The sequence below is a fragment of the Oryx dammah genome, unplaced genomic scaffold (assembly GCF_014754425.2).
Source record: "Oryx dammah isolate SB20612 unplaced genomic scaffold, SCBI_Odam_1.1 HiC_scaffold_3, whole genome shotgun sequence".
Taxonomy (NCBI): domain Eukaryota; kingdom Metazoa; phylum Chordata; class Mammalia; order Artiodactyla; family Bovidae; genus Oryx; species Oryx dammah.
The window spans coordinates 114,490,671-114,511,026 of record NW_024070187.1 but is presented as its reverse complement, the minus strand read 5'-3'; the positions used below and the strand labels follow the sequence as shown (position 1 = coordinate 114,511,026).

Sequence of the window (20,356 nt, the reverse complement as noted above, 5' to 3'; positions counted from 1 at the left end):
GCCCCTCGCTGCTGGCTGCCCGCCCCCCAGCAAGGTGATGGGAGGTCAGGGGCTGACCTCAGGGCCTGGGATGCCAGGATAGACCCTGGCTTGACCCCGAAGCCTGAGGAGCCAGGGCGGCAACCACGGTCCACCGAGGGCCCTGACTGGGACGCTATGCCACCCCACTCCAAGTCCTAACCCTGGGGCATGGGGGCAGGGGTGGGCCCCCCTCGGAAAGCCGCTGTACCCCGGGCCTCCCATTCATGCTGGGCGCCCTGTGTACCCAGCCCTGCCCTGGGTCAGGCGTGGACTGGGAGCAGCTCGGCCCGTCTGGGGCCCCCCACTGTTGCCTCCCTGGCCCCCACCTCCCAGAGCTGGGTGCAGGTCCGCAGCCCGTGCGCTGCTCTCCGTGTTCCCGTCTGCTTTTCCTGCTCAGTCCGCTCCTGGTGAAGGAAAGGCCCCCACCTGAGTGCCTGTGCCCAGCAATGCCCCCGTGGACCTGCCGCAGAGGAGGCAAGTCCCCGGCAGAGCAGGCCTGCAGCCCGGCATGTGTAGCTCCTGCTGGGCAACAGAGACATGGGTGCCCCGTCACCCCGAGAGGCCTGTGCTGCCGGGCGGTGAAGCTTCCGATCGGATCACAGCAGGCGGCGGTGCGGGGGTCTTGCTGGGGCCCCTCTGCGTTTCCACCACAGCCCCCGGCTCTGGGCTCCAGCTCCTGTGCCCTCTGCTGTCACCACTCCAGCCGCCTGGATGCAGGGGCCCCCGCGGGGGTCCACACCGGGAGACTGAGGTGAGGGATCAGGGCCCTCCCGCCCTAAGTGGAAGGCGTTCTTTTTTCTGTGGCTCTTCCTCCCTGGAGACATACATTGGGACCAGCATTGGGGTCAGGCTGAGCTCCCCTGAGCTACCAGCCACAGGGGGACCTGGTCTTTGTGTCCCAGAGAGCCAGCCCCCGAGACGGGGCCCTGTAGGAGAGTGGTGGAGAAGGATCCAGATCACCGGACCCAGGAGCCCTGCGTGGGCAGGTGCAGGGGAGGGGGGCGAGCCAGGAGACTCACCCTGCCCCCTCCTCCCTCACTCCAGCCGCTTCCTCTCCTCCTGTTTGAGGTCAGAAAAGGAAGACCTTTTTCCCAGGGGTGCAAGCAGCTGGCACTGAGCCACCAGGTCCCCTGACGGCCAGGCAGCCACCGGGCTGGGGGCGGGGCCCCGGCTGGCAGGTCTGTGATTCCCTGGTGGGTTTGACCCCAGTGGGCAGAGAGGGAGTGGCTGTGCCCCCGCTTCTCCGCACAGGACGAGAGGCTCGAAGGTGCTGGGAGTGTAGGGCGGCCGTCGGAGGCTGGGCGGGATCCATGCTGTGAGCTCGATGTGGTAGAGGGGCCCAGGAACCCTGCAGTCCATGGCCAGCCCCCCCCGGCCTCCCTGCTGGCCCACCCAGCTGTTGTCGGAGTCCAGGGCGCCTGCGGGGAAAGCCTCAGCCTGCAGTGGGAGGGGTCCCCACGTACCCCGCCCTGTCTAGGGAACCTGTGGGTGATGCACTCCACTGCACGGGCCCCGTACCCCAACCCCTTACCTCCTGACCTCTCTAGAATCCCCCCTACTCCGGGGGACCCTGGCCCGACACTTTGCTGCCTGGCGTGCACCAGGACTGGGGCACCCCCTCCTGGCTCCTGGCCCCACAGGGGAGCTGCTCGGGGACGGGGGCGGGAGACCCAGGACCCCATCTCATCCGGCTCCAGACCCTGAGCTGCAGCCGCAGCGGAGGCATCCCCGAGCTGGGGGCAGGGTGAGGGAGAGCCCCAGGCTGGCTGCAGGCTCGGTTCTGGCCCTACTGGGGCCTCAGTTCCACTGACTCTGGCATTCCCTTGTGTAAAATTGGAGCAAGGGACGGAGTCCCTCCCCGAGCTCCCCGGCCGTCCTGGGGTTTCTGGCACGGGCCTGCTGAGCTTTGCCAGCAGGGACGCGAGCTCTCCGAGACCAGCCGTCTGTCGTCTTGAGAATGTGAGCAGGAGGGTGAAGCGCTGTGGTCAGCAGTGGCTGGGCCTGCTGGGGAAGGAAGAGGATTGAGAAAGAGACACCCGCTCACCCCCCACCCTAGCAGGCCCTGCCCCGGGCCCGAGGTTCCCCAAGCAGCCGGGCACCCACGGGCAGCTGTTCCAGGCCAAGGCCTTGGGAAGCAGGCGGGGCAGTCGCACGCTGGCGGTCCCCACACTGATCCACCCGCTGCCTGGAGGACCCCCGGGGCCCCTCCCCGGGGCCGGGCTCAGGGCTGCCAGTAGGGAGGGCGCAGGCACCGTCCTCGTAGTGGGCAGTCCCTGAGAACCACGTAGGAGGTGCCACCGGGCACCTGAGGTCGGGCCTTTGTGGGGTGGGAGCAGGAAGACGCAGGCAGAGGAGCCAGGCCCAGGGCTGCTCTGTGTCTGCAGAGCTCACTCTGGGTCTTGAGACCTCCCTCCCACGCACGCACAAGTACCCCCGCTGCGGCAGTGGCCGTAAGGAGGCCTGGGCAAAAGCAGGACGCATAGGAGAGCTCGCTGTGCGGTGGGGGCGGACCTCCGGTGGCCCCGGGTGAGTCGGTGACCCGCACTGAGAGGCCCCCAGGGCCAGGGGAGGCGGACGTGGTGGGCCTGGGCCTGGGGGACGCCCCGCCCCACCGCCCAGTCCTCTCTGCTGGCTCTTCTGGCCACAGAGGAGTGACCCCCATGGCCATCTCCCCAGGGAGGGAGAGGGTGTCCCTGTGGCACCACGGAGCCATGCCCCTCCCTCACCCAGGACAGGCTGCCCCAGGCGGTGGCAGGTCCCCAGCCATGAGGAGGCTCGGGGCTGGCCCTCGGGAGCTCTGCTGAGCTCACCTCTGGGAGCCTCAGTTAGGCCGAGGGTTGGAGGAGAGTGTTTGTCTCCTGTGTGGTGGCCTCGCAGGCCGACGACAGGGCTGGACGGGCACTTGGCCTGTGGGGGTCTGAGGAGGCTCTCCAGGGCTGCTGGACCCGCGGTAGGGGTCGGCGGGGGCGAGGGCGGCTGGACAGAGAGCTCAGGCCATGTTGCCCGAGGCTGTGGTGGCTGAGGGCCTGGCCTGGAGCTGCCCACCCCACGAGGCAGGGTGAAGTCTGGAGTCCCCAGTGAGCAGAGGCCTGCTCCTCCAGCCCTGAGGTCCCCTGAGGGCGCTGTTCCCTGGCCTGACTGGGCCGTCGGGGTGTCCTGGGGTGACCTGACAGCAGGGTGGGGACAGCGGGCGGCGGTCAGGGCAGGCCGTCCTGCTGGAGCACTAGCGGGGCGAGAGCCTTGAACCCGAGACTCGCCGGCCGGCTGTGGCTGGGACCGCGCTCGGAGTGAGGGGCTGGCGTCCAGGCTCCCGCAGGACCCCTGGCTTGGGGAGGGACAGTGTGCAGGAGGGAGACCCCCCTCCTCGCCCTGCACCCTCCTGTCCTGTCTGTCAAGGCTGCTGGAGAGGGAGGGGCAGGGCCCGGGCCCCTTTCCCGCCAACCCGGGCCCCCGGCCAGACCCTCCCCGCGCTGGGCCTCCGAACAATGGGGCAGTGTCAGCGCTCCTGGGAACCGCCCGGCCAGCCAGGCCCCCCGCTGGCCCAGGCCAAGGGGCTCGGAGGGAGGCCAGCAGTGAGTCATCCGCCACTTGCCCAGCCCGGGGTTCCCAGGCCGGGGGGACCAGCACTCTCGGTTCCCCAGCCTCCGCCCCGGGGTCCCGGCCGGCTCCTCCTTCCCTCTTGGGCCTCTCCCTTCCCTCTCTGGCTCCCCTCATCTGAACACATTGGCTGTCTCTCTGCCGCGGTCCTGGGCAGAGACCCAGCCTGGCAGTGGCTCTCTCCTGCCCCATCATGAGCTGCTCCCCTGTCCCAGCCTGTGAGGGACCCCGGGAAGAAGCTAGTGAGAGGGCCCAACCTAAACACTGGCTGAGGAATACAAGGTGGACCCCGAGAAGGAAGCGAGGCAACAAAATAAAACACTCTTCAAGAGAGTGAGGGTTAACCAACAACATCGAAGAGTGGAAAAAAAAAGTATGAAAAATATTAGCGTTAGGGATAACAGGATAAAAATAAACGGGTTAAAGCTGTGCTGAAGAGACAAGGAGGCGGGAAGGGCCCTGTGGTATGGACTTGGCCTTAATGGTTCCGGCCTGTGGCAGGGTGAGCGGAAAGCCAAAACCTTGCTGGACGGATGGTGAGCCAGGCTCCCCCACCCAGAGGAGCTCGAAGAGGACCCAAGATGAGGGCCACACCTCACGCCCCTGGACCCTGACTCCCTGACCTGTGGCGATGCTGCGAGGTACCCAGGAGCCGTGTGGGTCCTGTGGCCTGGGGGAGCCTACCGAGGCACGAGAGAGCCTAAAGAGATCAGAGAAGCAACGGCCGCTACTGGCGTCAAGGCCAGCGTCCCCCTTGGTCTAGCATGGGATGCCCTGGCAGGTGGTTCCCAGCGTGGAGGGCTCGTACACTGCCCTGGCCTGGCACTGGCCGACAGCAAGTGTCCCTGCGACGAGCCTGTTTCATGGCTGATCTGAAGCCTCCGGCCTTGGCTCGTGCAAGGGGCAGTGGGGCCCATCTCTCTCCTTGGCCCCCACCAAGCATGCACTTCCTGGCCGCGGTATTCTCGCTGAGTTCCCCTGTTATCATCTCGCCCTGGGCTAGGTGGGGTGCCTTCCACCCCAAGGCTCTGGGCCCAGCACGGGGCCAGGTGGCTCTGGAGGAGCCTGGGAGAGCTGCCTCTTTCGGTCCTCAGTTCAGTTCAGTTCAGTTGCTCAGTCACGTCTGACTCTTTGCAACCCCATGGACTGCAGCACACCAGGCCTCCTTGTCCATCACCAACTCCCAGACTTTATTCAGACTCATGTCCATTGAGTCAGTGATGCCATCCAACCATCTCATCCTCTGTCGTCCCGTTCTCCTCCTGTCTTCAATCTTTCCCAGCATCAGGGTCTTTTCCAATGAGTCAGTTCTTCGCATCAGGTGACCAAAGTATTGGAGCTTCAGCTTCACCATCAGTCCTTCCAATGGATATTCAGGACTGATCTCCTTTAGGACTGACAGGTTGGATCTCCTTGCAGTGCAAGGGGCTCTCAAGAGTCTTCTCTAACACCACAGTTCAAAAGCATCAATTCTTTGGTGCTCAGCCTTCTTTATAGTCCAACTCTGACATCCATACATGACCACTGGAAAAATCATAGCCTTGACTAGACGGACCTTTGTTGGCAAAATAATGTCTTTGCTTTTTAACATGCTGTTTAAGTTGGTCATAACTTTTCTTCCAAGGAGTAAGTGTCTTTGAATTTCATGGCTGCAATTACCATCTGCAGTGATTTTGGAGCCCCCCAAAATAAAGTCTGCCACTGTTTCCACTGTTTATCCATCTGTTTGCCATGAAGTGATGGGACCGGATGCCATGATCTTTAGTTTTCTGAATGTTGAGCTTTAAGCCAACTTTTTCACTCTCCTCTTTCACTTTCATCAAGAGGCTCTTTAGTTCTTCTTCACTTTCTGTTGGAAGGGTGGTGTCATCTGCATATCTGAGGTGATTGATATTTCTCCCAGCAATCTTGATTCCAGCTTGTGCTTCCTCCAGCCCAGCATTTCTCATGATGTACTCTGCATATATAAGTTAAATAAGCAGGGTGACAATATACAGCCTTGACGTACTCCTTTTCCTATTTGGAACCAGTCTGTTGTTCCATGTCCAGTTCTAACTGTTGCTTCCTGACCTGCATACAGATTTCTCAAGAGGCAGGTCAGGTGGTCTGGTATTCCCATCTCTTCCAGAATTCTCTGCAGTTTATTGTAATCCACACAGTCAGAGGCTTTGGCACAGTCAATAAAGCAGAAATAGATGTTTTTCTGGAACTCTCTTGCTTTTTCGATGATCCAGCAGATGTTGGCAATTTGATCTCTGGTTCCTCTGCCTTTTCTAAAACCAGCTTGAACATCTGGAAGTTCATGGTTCATGTATTGCTGAAGCCTGGCTTGGAGAATTTTGAGCGTCACTTTGCTAGCGTGTGAGAGGAGTGCAATTGTGCGGTAGTTTGAGCATACTTTGGCACGTTTGGTTCTCAGGGTGCGCTTATCAGCAAGCCCGTTTGGGGGAGGAGTGAACTGACTTTCACCAGGTTGCCGGTACAAAGAAGCAAAGCTGGAGGTGGTGCCCTGGCCTGGGTGCTCACCCTGGGGCAGGTCTGAGACCCTCTCCACGCTCAGCTGGGCACGTGGCCCTCATGCATGTTCTGGACTGGACCGGCTTCCTCTAACGGTGTGTGCCTCCTCTCGCCCCAGCCCCAGGCCCTTTGCACAAGCTCTCTCTTATCTGGGACACTTTCCGTGTGACCTTGCTTGGCTGCGGCGTGTGGATGCTGGCTGACGTGTCACTGTGTCTGGGTGGAAGTGTTGTCACAAGGGTGTGAGTCAGAGGTAGCCACCTCCCCAGCAGTTGGGCACACCAGACGGAGGGCAAGGCCAGCATGGACCCCGGGTGAAGGGTGTGGTGTGTGCTCGCAGGTGGCAATGCCCTGACTGTCTCCTCCTGCCCTGTTAGCGGTGGCAGTGGCGAGCAGGCCACAGAGTGGGGCTTGTGCTCTGGGACAGTCTCCTGAGCGGCTCCCCTGGGCTCTGGAGGGGCGGGTAAAACAGAAGCAGACCCTGACATCAGGAGGGCAGGCTGGCAGGCGCCTGCACCCCTGTGCTGTGTGCCCCAGCCTTCGGCCTGGAACCCCGGGCCTCCTCCAGCTGCGCTCCGGGCTGTGGGAGCTCTGTCCGTTCGTCCATCCATCTGGAGAGCAGGCCCCGGGCCCTTCGCCCTCCTCACACCCCTTGGAGCCAGGCTTGGCAGGAAGTGTGGGGTGGGTGAGGTGGCCCGCGAGGGTGGTGCTGGCGCAGCGGCCGCTGCTGCAGCCCACTCAGCCTCAGCTTCCTCATCGGGAGCGGGAGACAGGCGGCGGGGAATGAGTGGGCCCTGGGGGCTGACACCTTGGCGCTAGGGGACGTTCCCGGAGGCTGCTCCCTGCCGTGACCCACTGGTTTGCCCTCTGTCACAAGAGGGTGCCTTCGAGATGCCCCCGCCCGCAGCCTTGGCAAGTCGGGATGTGTCCTCAAAGGAGGTGCCTGTGACCTACGCATATGTCTCCAGGAGGGTCTGGCTGGTGGTCGCCTGTGCTCTGGAGGCCTGGGGCCGGTGACCGGGACCAGGCCCTCCACCAAGGGCAGGACCAAGCTCTGTCTGGTGTGCCAAGGAGTGACCCAAGGAGCATGCACGTAGTTTCTGGGAAGAGGGTGGGGTAGGCTGGGCTTGGGGAAGTCCATGGGTTCCTCATTCACTGGGGGTCGGCCTCACTCTGATCTCAGAGCAGGTCTGTCCCCTTCTGAGTGACCCGACAGAGGGTCTCGAAAGGTTCCAGCCCCAGCCCTGGAGGGTCAGTGGCAGTGTCGGGCAGCTTGATCTGCCTGGGGCTCAGCCCACCGGGTACTCGCGGTGAGAGGGGGACGGTCTAGGCCCCACACCTGCTCTGCCCGTGAGGGCTGCTGGCCTTGTTTTGTGGTCCAGTGAGGCTGGGAGTGGTCAAGAGCATGGCCGAGGTCACTCTGGGGGTGTCTGGGCCTTGCTCAGTGGGCGGCAGACCCCTGCACTAGGCGTCCATCCTTGCAGCCAGACACCAACCCCCCCCGAACCCAGGGATGAAGAAATGGGGATGTTTGGGGTAAGGCGAGTGGTTTACTTCAGTAAATGAGCTCCATGGTTGGACCCCACGTGGAGTCGGGAGTGTCTGGCCAGTGGGTGAGATCTCTTCATGCTGCAAGAGGTGCCTGGTGTCCCCTTTGTCCTGGGGACGCTGCAGCGGACAGACGCACAGAATGACTGCCGTCCACATCCCCCGCCCTCAACCCCGAGCTATGTCGAGGGTGAGGCAGACAGTCAACAGAGAGACTGGCAATGCTGGGGACACGGAGCCTCTCCTAGGAGCCCTGCTCGTGGGCAGAGCACGTGTAGGTGGGCAGGGGCTGCGTTGTGGGCAGTGGGTCTGGACTCGGGGCTGCGGAGGAAGGCGTGGAGCCTGGGGAGACGGGAGATGTTGCTCTAGGCCAAGCCATGTGCTGGACAAAGGTGACGTTTCCAGTCTTGGGGCCGTGGCTCAGAATGGGGCCAGCAGCAGTGAGCAGGGAGTGTGCTGGAGGGGTGCAGACCCGCAGGGACAGCCTGAGAGGGCGTGGTCTGGCTCTGAGCAGGGCAGTTCGGGAGGATGTTCTCCTTTCCCGAGGTGCCCGTGACAGCGGGGTGGTCGGCAGAACCCCTGGAGCCCCCCTGTTCCCCAGCCATGCCGGGTGATCCTCGGGACAGCCTCCCGCAGGCGCCGATGGCCGGCTGTTCTCACGAGGAGGCAGGCCGAGGGTGGGCCGCGAAGTTAGGGTGGAGCCTGGCCTGTCCCCAAGGAAGCCTGGGCATCCCCACCGCTGTCCTGACTCCCAGGGTCCCGTGGTGGAGCGGCCCTGTCCTGGTGGGGGTGGGGGGCCTGGGGAGCCTGCGCCGGCTGTGTGCGCAGCAGTGACCATCCGTGGGCGATGGGCCAGGAACGTGGGGGTGGACCCGGCCACACGTCAGCACACTGGAGAGTTTTTTTTATCGAGCAATTAAAAAGTGGAAACTTGTCAGCGTCATGATGAACTGAAGTGTGAATCCTGGAACGCCTCTGCTGGCTTGTGGTTTGAGACGAGAGTGACGGTGCCAAGCCATGCTTCCCCCAGCCCCTGGCCCCCCACCACAGCCTATTGTGCGGATTTGGTCCAGAAGTCAGGGGCCCTGGGCCTGGCACCCCTGCCCAGCCGTCCCCCGACCCGTCCACGTGCTGCTCCTTCCTGGGGATCCCTGCCCTCTCTGGGGCTCCGATGAGGGTGCCTTGCACCTGATGCGGGGCCCGTGGGCGGCCCCTGCTCTTTTCTGAGGGGTCCCGGCCCTCTTTGGGGGACCCCAGCTCTGCCCCTGCAGGCTCACCCAGCCCTCGACCCTGGCCCTTGGGAGATGCTGCCTGTTCTGGGAATATCTGCTAGAGGCAGAGGCCAGGCCTGGAGAGGCAGCCCCGGCTGGCTGTGGGGTGGGGGGCACACAGGGGCATGTGGGCTCCCTTGAGTCGTCTGTGGGGACAGAGCTCAAGGCGAAGGTCCCGAAACCACACTCCTACCCCATTTGGCCACCGCCCTCGGAAGCCCCGGCTTCGTGTGGGCAGCTGTGCGTGCCAGCCTTTCTGCACTTCCCCAATTCCCTCTGTCCCCGCCCACAGCAGCAGCTGGACTGCCTCTCGACCCCACCCTGGGCAGCCCTAACAAGCCCCGGGGGGCCTCTTAGACCCCGGCAAGTATGGCCTTCTGGGGGTGCTGGCCTCTGTTTTGCAGTGAGCAGACCCCAGGGCTCACCCAGTGCTGGCTAACGGCTCACTTGCCAGGCAGAGGTTCTGGGGCCACAGGCCTTTGTGGCAGCCACTGAGCCGCAGTTCTCACTGGGGGTCAGTGTAGCCCCTCGCTCTGGCCCTGGGGGACAGCCCCGGCGTGCGCTGGCATAGCCACATGGGGGTGTGGCCACGTGTGTAGACCCAACAGTGAGCCCGCCTGACTGTATCCTTCGGCCCTCAGTCCCTTTGGTGGGCCAGGCACTGGGCGTGGGGCGTGGAGGGGGACCCAGGCCCGTGGGGAATGCTGGGGCCACACGTGGGACACCCTGATGCGCAAGGCTGGGCCACTGACTTGGAGACTGCAGAGAAGGGGCTGACGTTCTAGAAGGTCCTTCTCGCAAAGGTGCGGGGGCCTTTCGGAGAGGAAATGGTTTCCAGCGGAGGAGATTGCAGTCTGAGAATGGGGCGCGGTGGTCCTTGTGACGGGCCCACAGCCGAGGGCCCAGGCAGCGAGCAGGGGCCAGAACCCGCCCGCTCAGCCTGGGGCCAGCCTGACCTCTGCTCCGCGGTGGAGATGGCTGGGCAGAGCCAAGGAGGGGCTGGCCGGGAGGTGGGCCCCGCAGGTCTGGGGAGTGTGGGCCGGGCCTGGCCTCTGAGCTGGTGCACGGCGGGCATGGGAGGTGGTGAGCCAGGCCCGCAGGAGGCCATGGATGTCCAGGGAGGCCGCTCAGATGTACCCCATCCGGCCTCATGCCCAGGGGGCCCTCAGAGAGCCAGCCTCACCCTGCAGGGCATGCCCTGGGCTTCTAACCGACTGTGACTTACTTCATCCAGGGAAGGACCTGGGCTTGTCCCTGGGTGAGATAGTTTCTCACGGCCGCCCTAACGGACTGGGGGCTGAGAAACACAGAAGTGTGTTCTCAGGGTCCTGGAGGCCAGACTCCAAAGTCAAGGTGTCAGCAGCACCCTGCTCCCTTGAGGGGCTTCAGGGCGAATCCCTCCTTCCTTCTCTGTCTTCCATCTTCCTGGGGGCTGCCTACGGGCCTGGGCTCCCTTGGTTTATGGACACATCACCCCAGCCTCTGCCTCTGCCTCTGCCTGCCCCTCCTCCTCTGTCTTCTCTCTCTCTCCCTTTATTTTTAGATCGAAGGCACAGCATGAGGGTTGACTTGCATACATTGTGAGAGGATTGCCACAGTAGATCCAGCCAGCATCTGTCTTCTTATACAGATACAATGAAAAGAAAAAGAAGAAACAAGTGTTTTCTTGTGATGAGAACTCGCAGGATGTGTTCTCTTTCCAGCTTTCCTGTGTATCACACGGCGGTGTCGGCGGGCCACCCTGCCGTCCATCGCTTCCCTAGGATTTATTGATCTTACGACCGGAAGTTTGAACCTTTTGGCAGCCTTCCTCCAATTCCCTCTCTTTGCACTCTCTGCCTCTGGTGACACAAACCTGACTTCTTCCTCGAGTTCTTCCTCTCTTGTCTGTTATGAGGATGCTTGCTGTTTCATTAGGGCCCATCTGGCTAAACCAGGGTGACATCCTTAGTCACGTATGCGAAGATCCTTCCCCAGTTAAGGTCAATCACAGTCCCCAGGGACTAAGACTTGGACATATGTCTCTGGAGGCCCCCATTCAGCCCTTGACACGGGGTGACCCTGGGCAGGACCCTGCCCCTACACCACCCACTCCCTCTGCCCAGCTGGGCGGCACCCTGGCCTGAGTTCCCGGGACTCCTCGCATCCCTGCACTGGAAGGCAGGTTACAGTGCCAGGTGGAGAGAAGAATGGGCTGAGAGGAGGGCAAGGGCTCTGGGGCCGTGGTCCTGGAGGGTGGGGACCAAGTAGGTGGGCCCTAGGATGGCTGTGGGTGGCCCCGAGCCCTTCGCAGGGACTGATGCAAAGCGTCTTATTTTGAGAGCTTGAGGTTTTCACCAGTGGAGGTGCCAGTCACCCTGCCCTGGGCACAGGGCCCTCCCTGAGCCTGCAGGCTCTCCTTGGCACAAAGGCAGCAGGCGGGCACCAGGCTGGGCACCGGGGCCCTGGGAGACTGAGGTTGCCGGGGCTGTGGTTCCAGTCCCCACACCTCTGTTCCCTGGCCGTCAGCTCGGCCAGCGCCCTGCTCTGTCAGGCCCCGCGTCCCCGTGGTCAGCGCGGGTGAGCGGGCTGTGACCACCAGGGCGGGACAGGCTTCAAGGTCTGCGGCAGGGGTGGTGCTGCGCCGGCCTGTGCCTCGCTGTGCCTCGCTCCAGAGCAGGCCGAGGACCCTGGAGCCCGCAAGGCTCTCTTTTGAAGGCTGACGACCGGCCCCTGCCCAGCAGCTGGCTAGTCCCACCCACCCTGGTGAGTGTCTGGCTCGGTGGGTGGTCCCCAAGCCTGGAATTTAGAGGCAGCCGCCCTGGGAGGCTGGGGGAAGAGCTGCAACTTGGGGAAGGTGGGGTGGAATCCAGAGCTTCCCAGAGTTGGGACCCCAGCCCCACCCATCTTACTGCTTGGATGATGGTTATTCCCAGTCTAGTGGGGCGGGGTGGGGGCGGTTCCCACTACTGGAGGAGGGGCTCTGAACGCCCTGTTTTAGGAACATGAAGTGAAATGAAGTGAAAGTCGCTCAGCCGTGTCTGACTCTTTGCCACCCCATGGACCATACAGTCCACGGAACTCTCCAGGCCAGAATACTGGAGTTCTAGCCATTCCCTTCTCCAGGGGATCTTCCCAACCCAGGGATCGAACCCAGGTCTCCCGCATTGCTGGCGGATTCTTCACCAGCTGAGCCACCAAATGAAAGCAGTGTTATTTGCTGCAAGGATGAATTGCTGCCTGGGGAGATGGGACGTCACTGGGAGAAACTGGTAGAAACTGGGAGGCCTGGAGTGGGGAAAGATGGAAGGTCACTGGGAGAAGCCGAGAGGCCTGGAGTGGGGGCCTTGGGAATCCTGGCCTTGGCTTCTGCGAGGCAATAGGGTGGGGGAAGGGACCAGGGTGATCTGACCTCCGTGGAGACCCCGCGGCTCCCGCAGGTGTGGTCCTCTGCCTGCTCCCACCTCTGCCTGCACAGGACAGAGGCTGGCTGGGGCCCCCTCCCCACTCTGGGCAGGCTGTGAGGGTGGATGGGAGGAGGCCCCCCTTAACCTCCCTGCCACCCCTTGCCCCTGGGCTGTGGTCAGCTGTCTGCCGTAGGCGCAGTCTGCCCACGGACCCTGGCGGGCATGGAGGCCGACGCTGGCAGGGGAGGCCAGGGTGCCCCCTGAGGAGAGTGAGGATGCACAGACCCAAGTTCCCCATCCAGGAGACGGCAGGGCGGGGTTGGGGTGTGTGTCTGAGGCCCGAGCCGGACACCCAGATGTGTGTGCGACCAGGTGCCGGCAGGCCGGCTGTAGGTGCTTGCCCTGGGACAGCTGCTGGGCTGGACGGGACGAGCCTCTGCATTGTCTGAGGACCCGCTGGTACCCTCAGACCCTGTAGCCCCATGTTCCCAAAGTGCTCCACCCCCAGCTGGTGCTGGGAGTTGGGGCGAGGGACAGCGCTTGAGACTGGAGCTCAGGGGAGGGAGGCAGTGGGCATGGGGCTCGGTGTCCAGCAGCTTGGGCTGGACTCCTCACTCCCAGCTTCCTGGGTGGGGAGGGGGCCCAGCTTAGAGGGGCAGAGCAGGCCTGGGGTGCGTGGGTGGGCTGCGTTGTGAGTGGGACCCGGGCGGGGACCAGGCAGTGACGGAGCGCGCTTGGCCACTTGGGGTATAAGTGCTTTCTAGCAAGCCAGGTGTTTGCTGGGGAGCTTCGAGTGCGCCCCGTGGGGGTGTGTGAGCCCAGCTGTGTCACAGAGGCTGTGCCTGGCGTGGGCATGGGAGGGGCAGAGAGGCCTGGAGAACATGGAGGGAAGGCTGGTATCCCATCCGTTCTTCGTCCCTTGGGGTCAAAGGACAGAGAGGCAGCCACCTCGACACGTGAAAGTCTCCTGGTGTGAGAGGCGCGGGCCCCTGTATCACAGTGGCCTCCGGAGGCGGATCTGCATGGCAGAGTCTGTGTTCTGGCCCGTGGGGCGCCCTGGGAAGGTCGTGACTTCGTGTGTGGCTGTCTTTGGGGCCAGGGAAGCCGGGCTTGATGCCCTGGAATTTGGGGCTGCCGATTCGCTGGGAAGAAACCCAATCTGCAGAGGTGGCCTTGGGGTGGGGACGGGACCCTGGCAGGGGGCTTCCTCCCCGCGGTGGGCGGTGGTCATAGCTGGCCTCGTCCTGGGGCCTGCCCACAGTGGGCACGGCTGAAAGCCAGCAGGCCAGGCAGCACTGGGCCTCACAGGAAGTGCTGGCTACCTGGGGCTGCCCAGGGCCCCGGCAGCAGGAAGTCCTGGGCGGGGAGGCGCCCCGGCGGCCACAAGCCCCAGACACAGGCAGCGGGCGGCTGTCGGCAGGCGAGAACGGGCGCCTCACCTGCCTGGGGATGCCGGCCGAAGCCCCGCCCCATGGCCCCTGAGCCGCATGGCCTTCCTGGACCCCAGGACACCTGCCCCGAGGCCGTCGGCAGGCAGGAAGAGAGCCATGTGCTGGCTCAGCGCCACCAGGTCAGTGGGGTGGCCCCGGCCCGGGGGACTTGGGAGCTTGTGCTGGCCTAGCACCTGTAGAGCTGCTTCGGGGGGCCCGCGTGCGAGCCCGGACCCACCCTCCTCGGGGCGGCGGCGGCGGGACGCACAGGACCCTGGCCCCGAGCCCCAGGAGGAGAGGCGAGGCCAGGGGTGGACGGGGCAGCTGGTGGGAGCCCAGGGCCTGCGCCGCTCGGCCGGCAGCCTGCAGAAGGCCCCGGGTCGGCGTGGGCCTTCCACCGGACATCCTGCCCTGCCCGGGGGGTGTGGACACTGGGTCCTGGGTGCACATGCTGTGAGTGCGTGTGTGTGTGATGGGGTGTGTGAGTGTGTGAGTGTGCCTGCATTGGGGGAATGCAGAGCCCTGTGAGCCCCGTCGCCTGCCTGCTCCCCACAACCCCCGTCCTGGAGCGCCATGCCCCGTGCAGGGGTGCCTGGCAGGGGGCTCAAGAGCCTCGGGGTCTCAGGGACCCCACCCCGGGTCGTGCTTCCTCCCTTCCCCTGGCGCGGCTGCTCACTGGCCTTCGTGGAAGATGGTTTTTTCTTTTGGTTTCCATTCTTTTATGGAGAAAGATTCAGGGAAGAGGAAGGGGGAGGAGCAATTGAAAGGGGAGACTGAAAACCCAGAGGGGCTGGGCCCTGCCCCTCAGGCGCCACCTAGCGCCTGCTGTGTGCCTGGGTGGGGGCGGCAGGGCCGTGTGGCTTGGGAGTTACTCAGCATCTCTGATCCTCGCTGTCTTCACCAGTGGGCACGATGCCGGTTCACACGTCAGGGGGTGCTGGGGTGGGGTGGTGACGTGGGCGACCCCTGAGAAGCACGGAGCCTGGCACACAGTGTACGCCTGGGGTGCCCTGTGTGAGCCCGTGACCTGGGGGTGGAGCAGCGCTGTGCGGTTTAAGGAGCGGTCAGGCCTGGTGCTGGATGGGTGCAGGGCTGTGGGGCAGTGCTGGTGGCTCTCATCTGCGCCCAGGCTGCCTTGCCCAGGGCATGGGGTCCCCCACAGAGGGTCCTCTCAGACCCTGGAGGCTGTGTGTGTGAGCACACCACGTGGGAGTCGGTGTATGTCTGTGAGTATGTTTGAGTGCAAACTGGTGTGTGTGAGGGTGAACACACGTAAGAACGAGCGTGAGCATGCACACGTGTGGATGAGCGTGTGCCTGTGTGTGAGTGTGAGCAGCTGAGCGAGTCCCTGTGTGCACTGGAGGGCATGTGTGGACGTGGCATGTATGAGCGTGTACAGGTAGGTGTGTGTGAGTGTGCATCTTCAGGCGTGCGTGTATAAGCGCGCACGTGTGCCTGTGGCAAGTGAGTGTGTGCGTAGTTGTGAGTGTGCGAATGACCGCCCTGGGGACCCGGTCTCTTCCCCACTGGGAGCCTGGGAGCCCAGGCCTCCCCTCTCTGCGGTGCTCGCAGCTGGGCAGCCGGTGACCACTGACAGGAACCGCTAGCGCCATGGTCGCACGAGGCGCCGGCTCCCTCGCCACAGCCAGGGCCGCAGGTCTGCAGGTGTTGTGAAGGGGAGCCGAGTGAGCCCTGCTCTCGTGCACTGGTTCACACGGTGCACACGTGTGTGCACACAGGCCGAAGAGCACGCACAGAACCTTCTCGCCCGCGCCATGAGGCTCATGCATGCATGTTGCCTGGGCATGCAGTCCATGACAGTGGCTGGGTGTGTGGGCCTCTGCAGGGGATGGCCACATGCCCTGGGGACTCACACACCAGGGGGAGGGGGAGCCACAGAGCCTGCACTTCCTGGAGCCCAGTGGGGCCATCTAGCGGTTTTCACCTGCCTGCTCTGCTCCGGTGCTGCAGCCTCAGGCCTCGGTCCCACAGAGCAGTCTCAGCTTTCAGAGGAGGTGGGGGTGAGCACGGAGCAGAGACCAGAGAGCTACCTGGCTCTGGGCTCCTGGGCAGGTCCCAGCGTGGCAGGGCAGGGCCGGGGGCCCAGAGGATGCAGGGGCGTCAGGACAAGCTGGCCCTGCCACGGTCCACCCTCTGGAGGGGAGCGGCGGAACGTGGGTGTCTGTCGCTGAAGCAGGGACGCTCCCAGGGGAGGTGATGGTGGAGCACAGGCAGGCCTGCTGCCGGGCCAACCAGTGGACACCAGGAGCGCGCCTCTGGTCTGCAGAGGGATCCGCGGCCAGGTGAGACCGAGCCCTTCCCAGGCTTGTGCCTGCCTGACCGCCGAGGGTGGGACTACGGGCCGCCCCAGCTCCTTCCCCTCCAGGTGCAGAGCCAGAAGGAGGGGTGGGCCCTGTCAGTCCTCAGCTCTGCCTCCAGCGCCCCCGCCCCAACAAAGATTCCAGGTCTCCTTACAGACTTGGGAGGAGGTGCTGGAGTGGGCTGGGGGCTTCGTGTCTGCTTGCTGCGGCTTCCAGGCCACCTGCAGTCCCCACCACCCAGGGCAGCAGCATTTTGCTCCTCCCATGGGACAGCCTGGTGCCCCTTCTGTGCCCGGGTGCCCCCTCTTAGGTCGGGGAGGACCCCTGAAGAAGGGAAAGCTGAGCTAGCTCCTGTTTCGTTTTCGGATTGTTGCTGGCGGAGAGAAACACGACAGAGTTTTGTGTGCCCATCTGCTCTCCTGCTGCCTTGCTGAGCTTGTTTACTATTTCTAAACATTCTTTAGTGGATCCTGGGGTTTTTCCTGACCGCCTAATCTCTGAACAGTTTTGCTTTTTCTTTTCCAATCCACATAGCTCTTATTTCTTCTTCCTGCAAACTCTTATTTCTTCTTCCTGGAAACTCTGGCTCAGTGGTGAATAAAACTCTGGCTCAACGGTGAATAAAAATGTCCTTCCCTTGTTCCTCCGTGGAGAGGAAGCTTTCGGTCACTCACCACCAAACGTGATGTTAACTCAGGGTTTTTCATTGATGTTCTTCACCAGGTTGAGGAAATTTCCTCCTACTCCTAGTTTGTTGAATGTTCTTAAAAAAAAAAAAAAAAGTTGCCTGCGCCGGGTCTTAGGTGTGGCACATGGCATGTTTAGTCTTTGTTGCTGTACGCGGGATCTTTTGAACTCTCAGTTGTGGCATGTGGGATCTAGTTCCTTGACCAGGGGTTGAACCTCAACGCCTTGCACTGGGAGTGCAGAGGATCAGCCACTGGACCACCAGGGAAATCCCTATTGAGTGTTCTTATCGTGAAGAATTGCCAGATTTTGTTAAATGCTTTTTCTGCATCTGTTGAGACAGTTGGAGCTTCCCTGGTAGCTCAGCTGGTAAAGAATGAGCCTGCAATGCAGGAGACCCCGATCGATTCCTGGGTCCAAAGATCCCCTGGAGAAGGGATAGGCTACCCACTCCAATATTCTTGGGCCTCCCTGGTGGCTCAGATGGTAAAGAATCTGCCTGTAGTACAGGAGAACTGGGTTTGATCCCTGCATTGGGAAGATCTCCTGGAGGAGGGCATGGGAACCCACTCCAGTATTCTTGCCTGGAGAATCCCCATGGACAGAAGAGCCTGGCGGGCTACAGTCCATGGGGTCACAAAGAGTCAGACATGACTGAGCGACTAAACACAGCACGTTGAGACGGTTGTGTGGTTTTTGTATTTTATTAGATATATGAGAGAAGGCAATGGCAACCCACTCCAGTACTCTTGCCAGGAAAATCCCATGGACGGAGGAGCCTGGTAGGCTGCAGTCTATGGGGTCACGAAGAGTCGGACACGACTGAGCAACTTCCCTTTCACTTTTCACTTTCATGCACTGGAGAAGGAAATGGCAACCCACTCCAGTGTTATTGCCTGGAGAATCCCAGGGACGGGAGAGCCTGGTGGGCTGCCGTCTATGGGGTCGCACAGAGTCGGACACGACTGAGCAACTTCCCTTTCACTTTTCACTTTCATGCATTGGAGAAGGAAATGGCAACCCACTCCAGTGTTCTTGCCTGGAGAATCCCAGGGACGGGGGAGCCTGGTGGGCTGCCATCTATGGGGTCGCACAGAGTCAGACACGACTGAAGTGACTCAGCAGCAGCAGCAGCAGCAGCAGATTGATATATTGTTGTTCAGTTGCTCAGTCGTGTCCAACTCTTTGAGACCCCATGGACATGCCAGGCTTCCCTGTCCTTCACTATCTCCCAGAGCTTGCTCCAACAAATGTCCATGGAGTCTGTGATGCCATCCAATGACCTCACCCTCTGTCGTCCCCTTCTCCCACCTTCAGTCTTTCCCAGCATCAGGGTCTTTTCCAATGAGTCGATTCTTCGCATCAGGTGGCCTAAGTATTGGAGCTTCAGCTTGAGCATCAGTCTTTCCAATGAATATTCAGGACTGATTTCCTTTAGGATGGATTGGTTTGCTCTCCTTGCAGTCCAAGGAACTCTCAAGAGTCTCCTCCAACACCACAATTTAAAAGCATCAATTTTTTGGCGCTCAGCCTTCTTAATGGTCCAGCTCTCACATCTAGACATGACTACTGAAAAAACCATAGCTTTGACTAGAAGGAGCTTATAGGCAAAGTATTGTCTCTGCTTTTTAATATGCTGTAGGTTTGTTATAGCTTTTCTTCCAAGGAGCAAGTGTCTTTTAATTTCATGGCTGCAGTCACCATCTACAGTGATTTTGGAGCCCAAGAAAATAAAATCTCTCACTGTTTCCATTGTTTGCCCATCTATTTGCCATGAAGTGATGGGATCGGATGCCATGATCTTCGTTTTTTGAGTGTTAAGTTTTAAGCTGGCTTTTTCACTCTCCTCTTAAACCTTCCTCAAGAGGCTCTTTGCTTTCCGCCCTAAGGGTGGTGTGATCTGCATATCTGAGGTTATTGATATTTCTCCCAGCAATCTTGATTCCAGCTTGTGTTTCATCCAGCCTGGCATTTTACATGATGTACTCTGCATAGAAGTTAAATAAGCAGGGTGATATAATGTATTACATGCTTTTAATTTTGCTTTTGGAGGGTTTTTTTGGCCTCAACACCAGCTTGTGAGATCTTAATTCCCCCACCAGGGGTTGAACCCAGGCCCTGGCAGTGAAAGCACTGTCTTAAGAACTGGACCACCAAGGGATTTTCTACATTTTTTGAATTTTGACTGTTAAATCAAGCTTGCATTCCTAGGTTAAATCCCACTAGGCGTGGTCTAGAATTCATTGTGTGTGGTGCTGGATTCACGTTGCTAGTGTTTTGGTGAGGAACTTTACACTCGAAAGGGATACTGGTCTGTAGTTTTCTTGTGAGGTCTTTGGTTTTGGTATCAAGGTAATGCTGGCCTTTTAGAATGAGTGCCTTCCTCTGGATTTTGGCAGAGTTTATGAAGGACTGGTGTTCGTTTGGACCAACTCTTGAGGGTTGAGTTAGCTCAGTTGTAAGAGGAAGCAGTGGAAACCCAGTGGACAGAAGCCTGAAGGTGGGAGCGTGGTGGATTTGAGTAACACCGGCCCTGGGCCTGGCTGGTGCAGGCACATGGGAGGTGGGGGGCAGGAGGAGAGCCCATGAGAGAGGTCCACAGGGCCCGGATCCGGAAGGGCTGGTGGGATGTGAGCAGAGCAGCGATGGGCATTGGGTGTGTGTTAGAGAATGTCCTGAGGGGAGGGTGATGGAGGAAAGAGACTGGAGGCCCAAAGGGAAGCGAGGAGAGGAAGTGGTGGCACTCAGAGGTGGTGGAGAGGGGCACAGGCAGGGGGGCTGGGGTGGAGGCAGCCTGGGGGCTGGGAATGCTGCTGGGAGGGGTTGGCAAGGGCACTGTGAATGGGCACGGAGCGAAGGGAGGCTGCTGGGAGAGGCCAGGGCTGGCTGCGCTGGCCTGACGTGGGAGCCGGTAACTAGGGGCAGGCAGCCAGGTGGGAGCAGGGCTGAAGCTAGCCCTGCCCGTGGCCCGTGTTAATCAGCAGTAGAGGAGGCAGAATGGTGGGAAGGCCACCACGGGCCTCTGCCAGCCTAGGGGGTCTCCTGGGAGAGTGCCCACCGCCTTCCAGGGAGGTGGGAGTTGCCCAGGACCAGACCCCTGACTCCTGCAGGGAATCCCGGGTCAGACCGGCGCCGCAGCCTTCCCCGGAGCGGGCACTCTCGCCCACCAGCCCCGCCTGAGGCAGGGCGGCCCTCGCCCCGACTGACCAGAACCCCTCAGGGTGGGGTCCGGGGAGAAGAAGGCATTTTCCCAAGGGCTCCGCCGCGCGGAGCCGGGTGGGGCGGGGGCCTTCTAGCCGCGGGGCCGTGAAGCCGGCTGCCCATTCGCCTCTGAGGCTTCCAGACTCCGGGCGGCCCTCTCGGGCGTCCTCCTCGCGCCCGTGCACCTCCTCGCTCGGGGCGGCCGCGGGGGGAAACGGAGGGCCGGGCGGGGCGGCGCCTCACCTGCCCCGGGCCGCGCGAGGGGAGGAGCCGGGGGCGGGGCGGTCCGGGACGGGGGCGGGGATACCCGGACGAGCTCCGGGCTGGGTGGGGAGTTTTTTTTTTTTTTTTTTTTTTTTTTTTTTTTTTTTTTTTTT

General features: G+C 61.7%; 1 protein-coding gene across 2 annotated transcripts in view; it reads left to right on the top strand.

Annotated features, from left to right (window-relative positions):
- The window catches only part of SH3BP2 (SH3 domain binding protein 2), a 35,513-nt gene that overhangs the window by 3,864 nt on the left and 11,293 nt on the right, over positions 1–20,356 (top strand). The window contains exon 1 of one of the 2 annotated variants that reach the window (XM_040237671.1): positions 13,741–13,910. The exons of the other annotated variant lie outside the window; for it this stretch is intronic. Coding sequence (XP_040093605.1) covers positions 13,828–13,910 — 83 coding nt within the window. The 5' untranslated portion in view covers positions 13,741–13,827. Of the gene's footprint in view, positions 1–13,740; positions 13,911–20,356 lie in introns of those variants that run through there. 2 annotated transcript variants of the gene reach the window in all.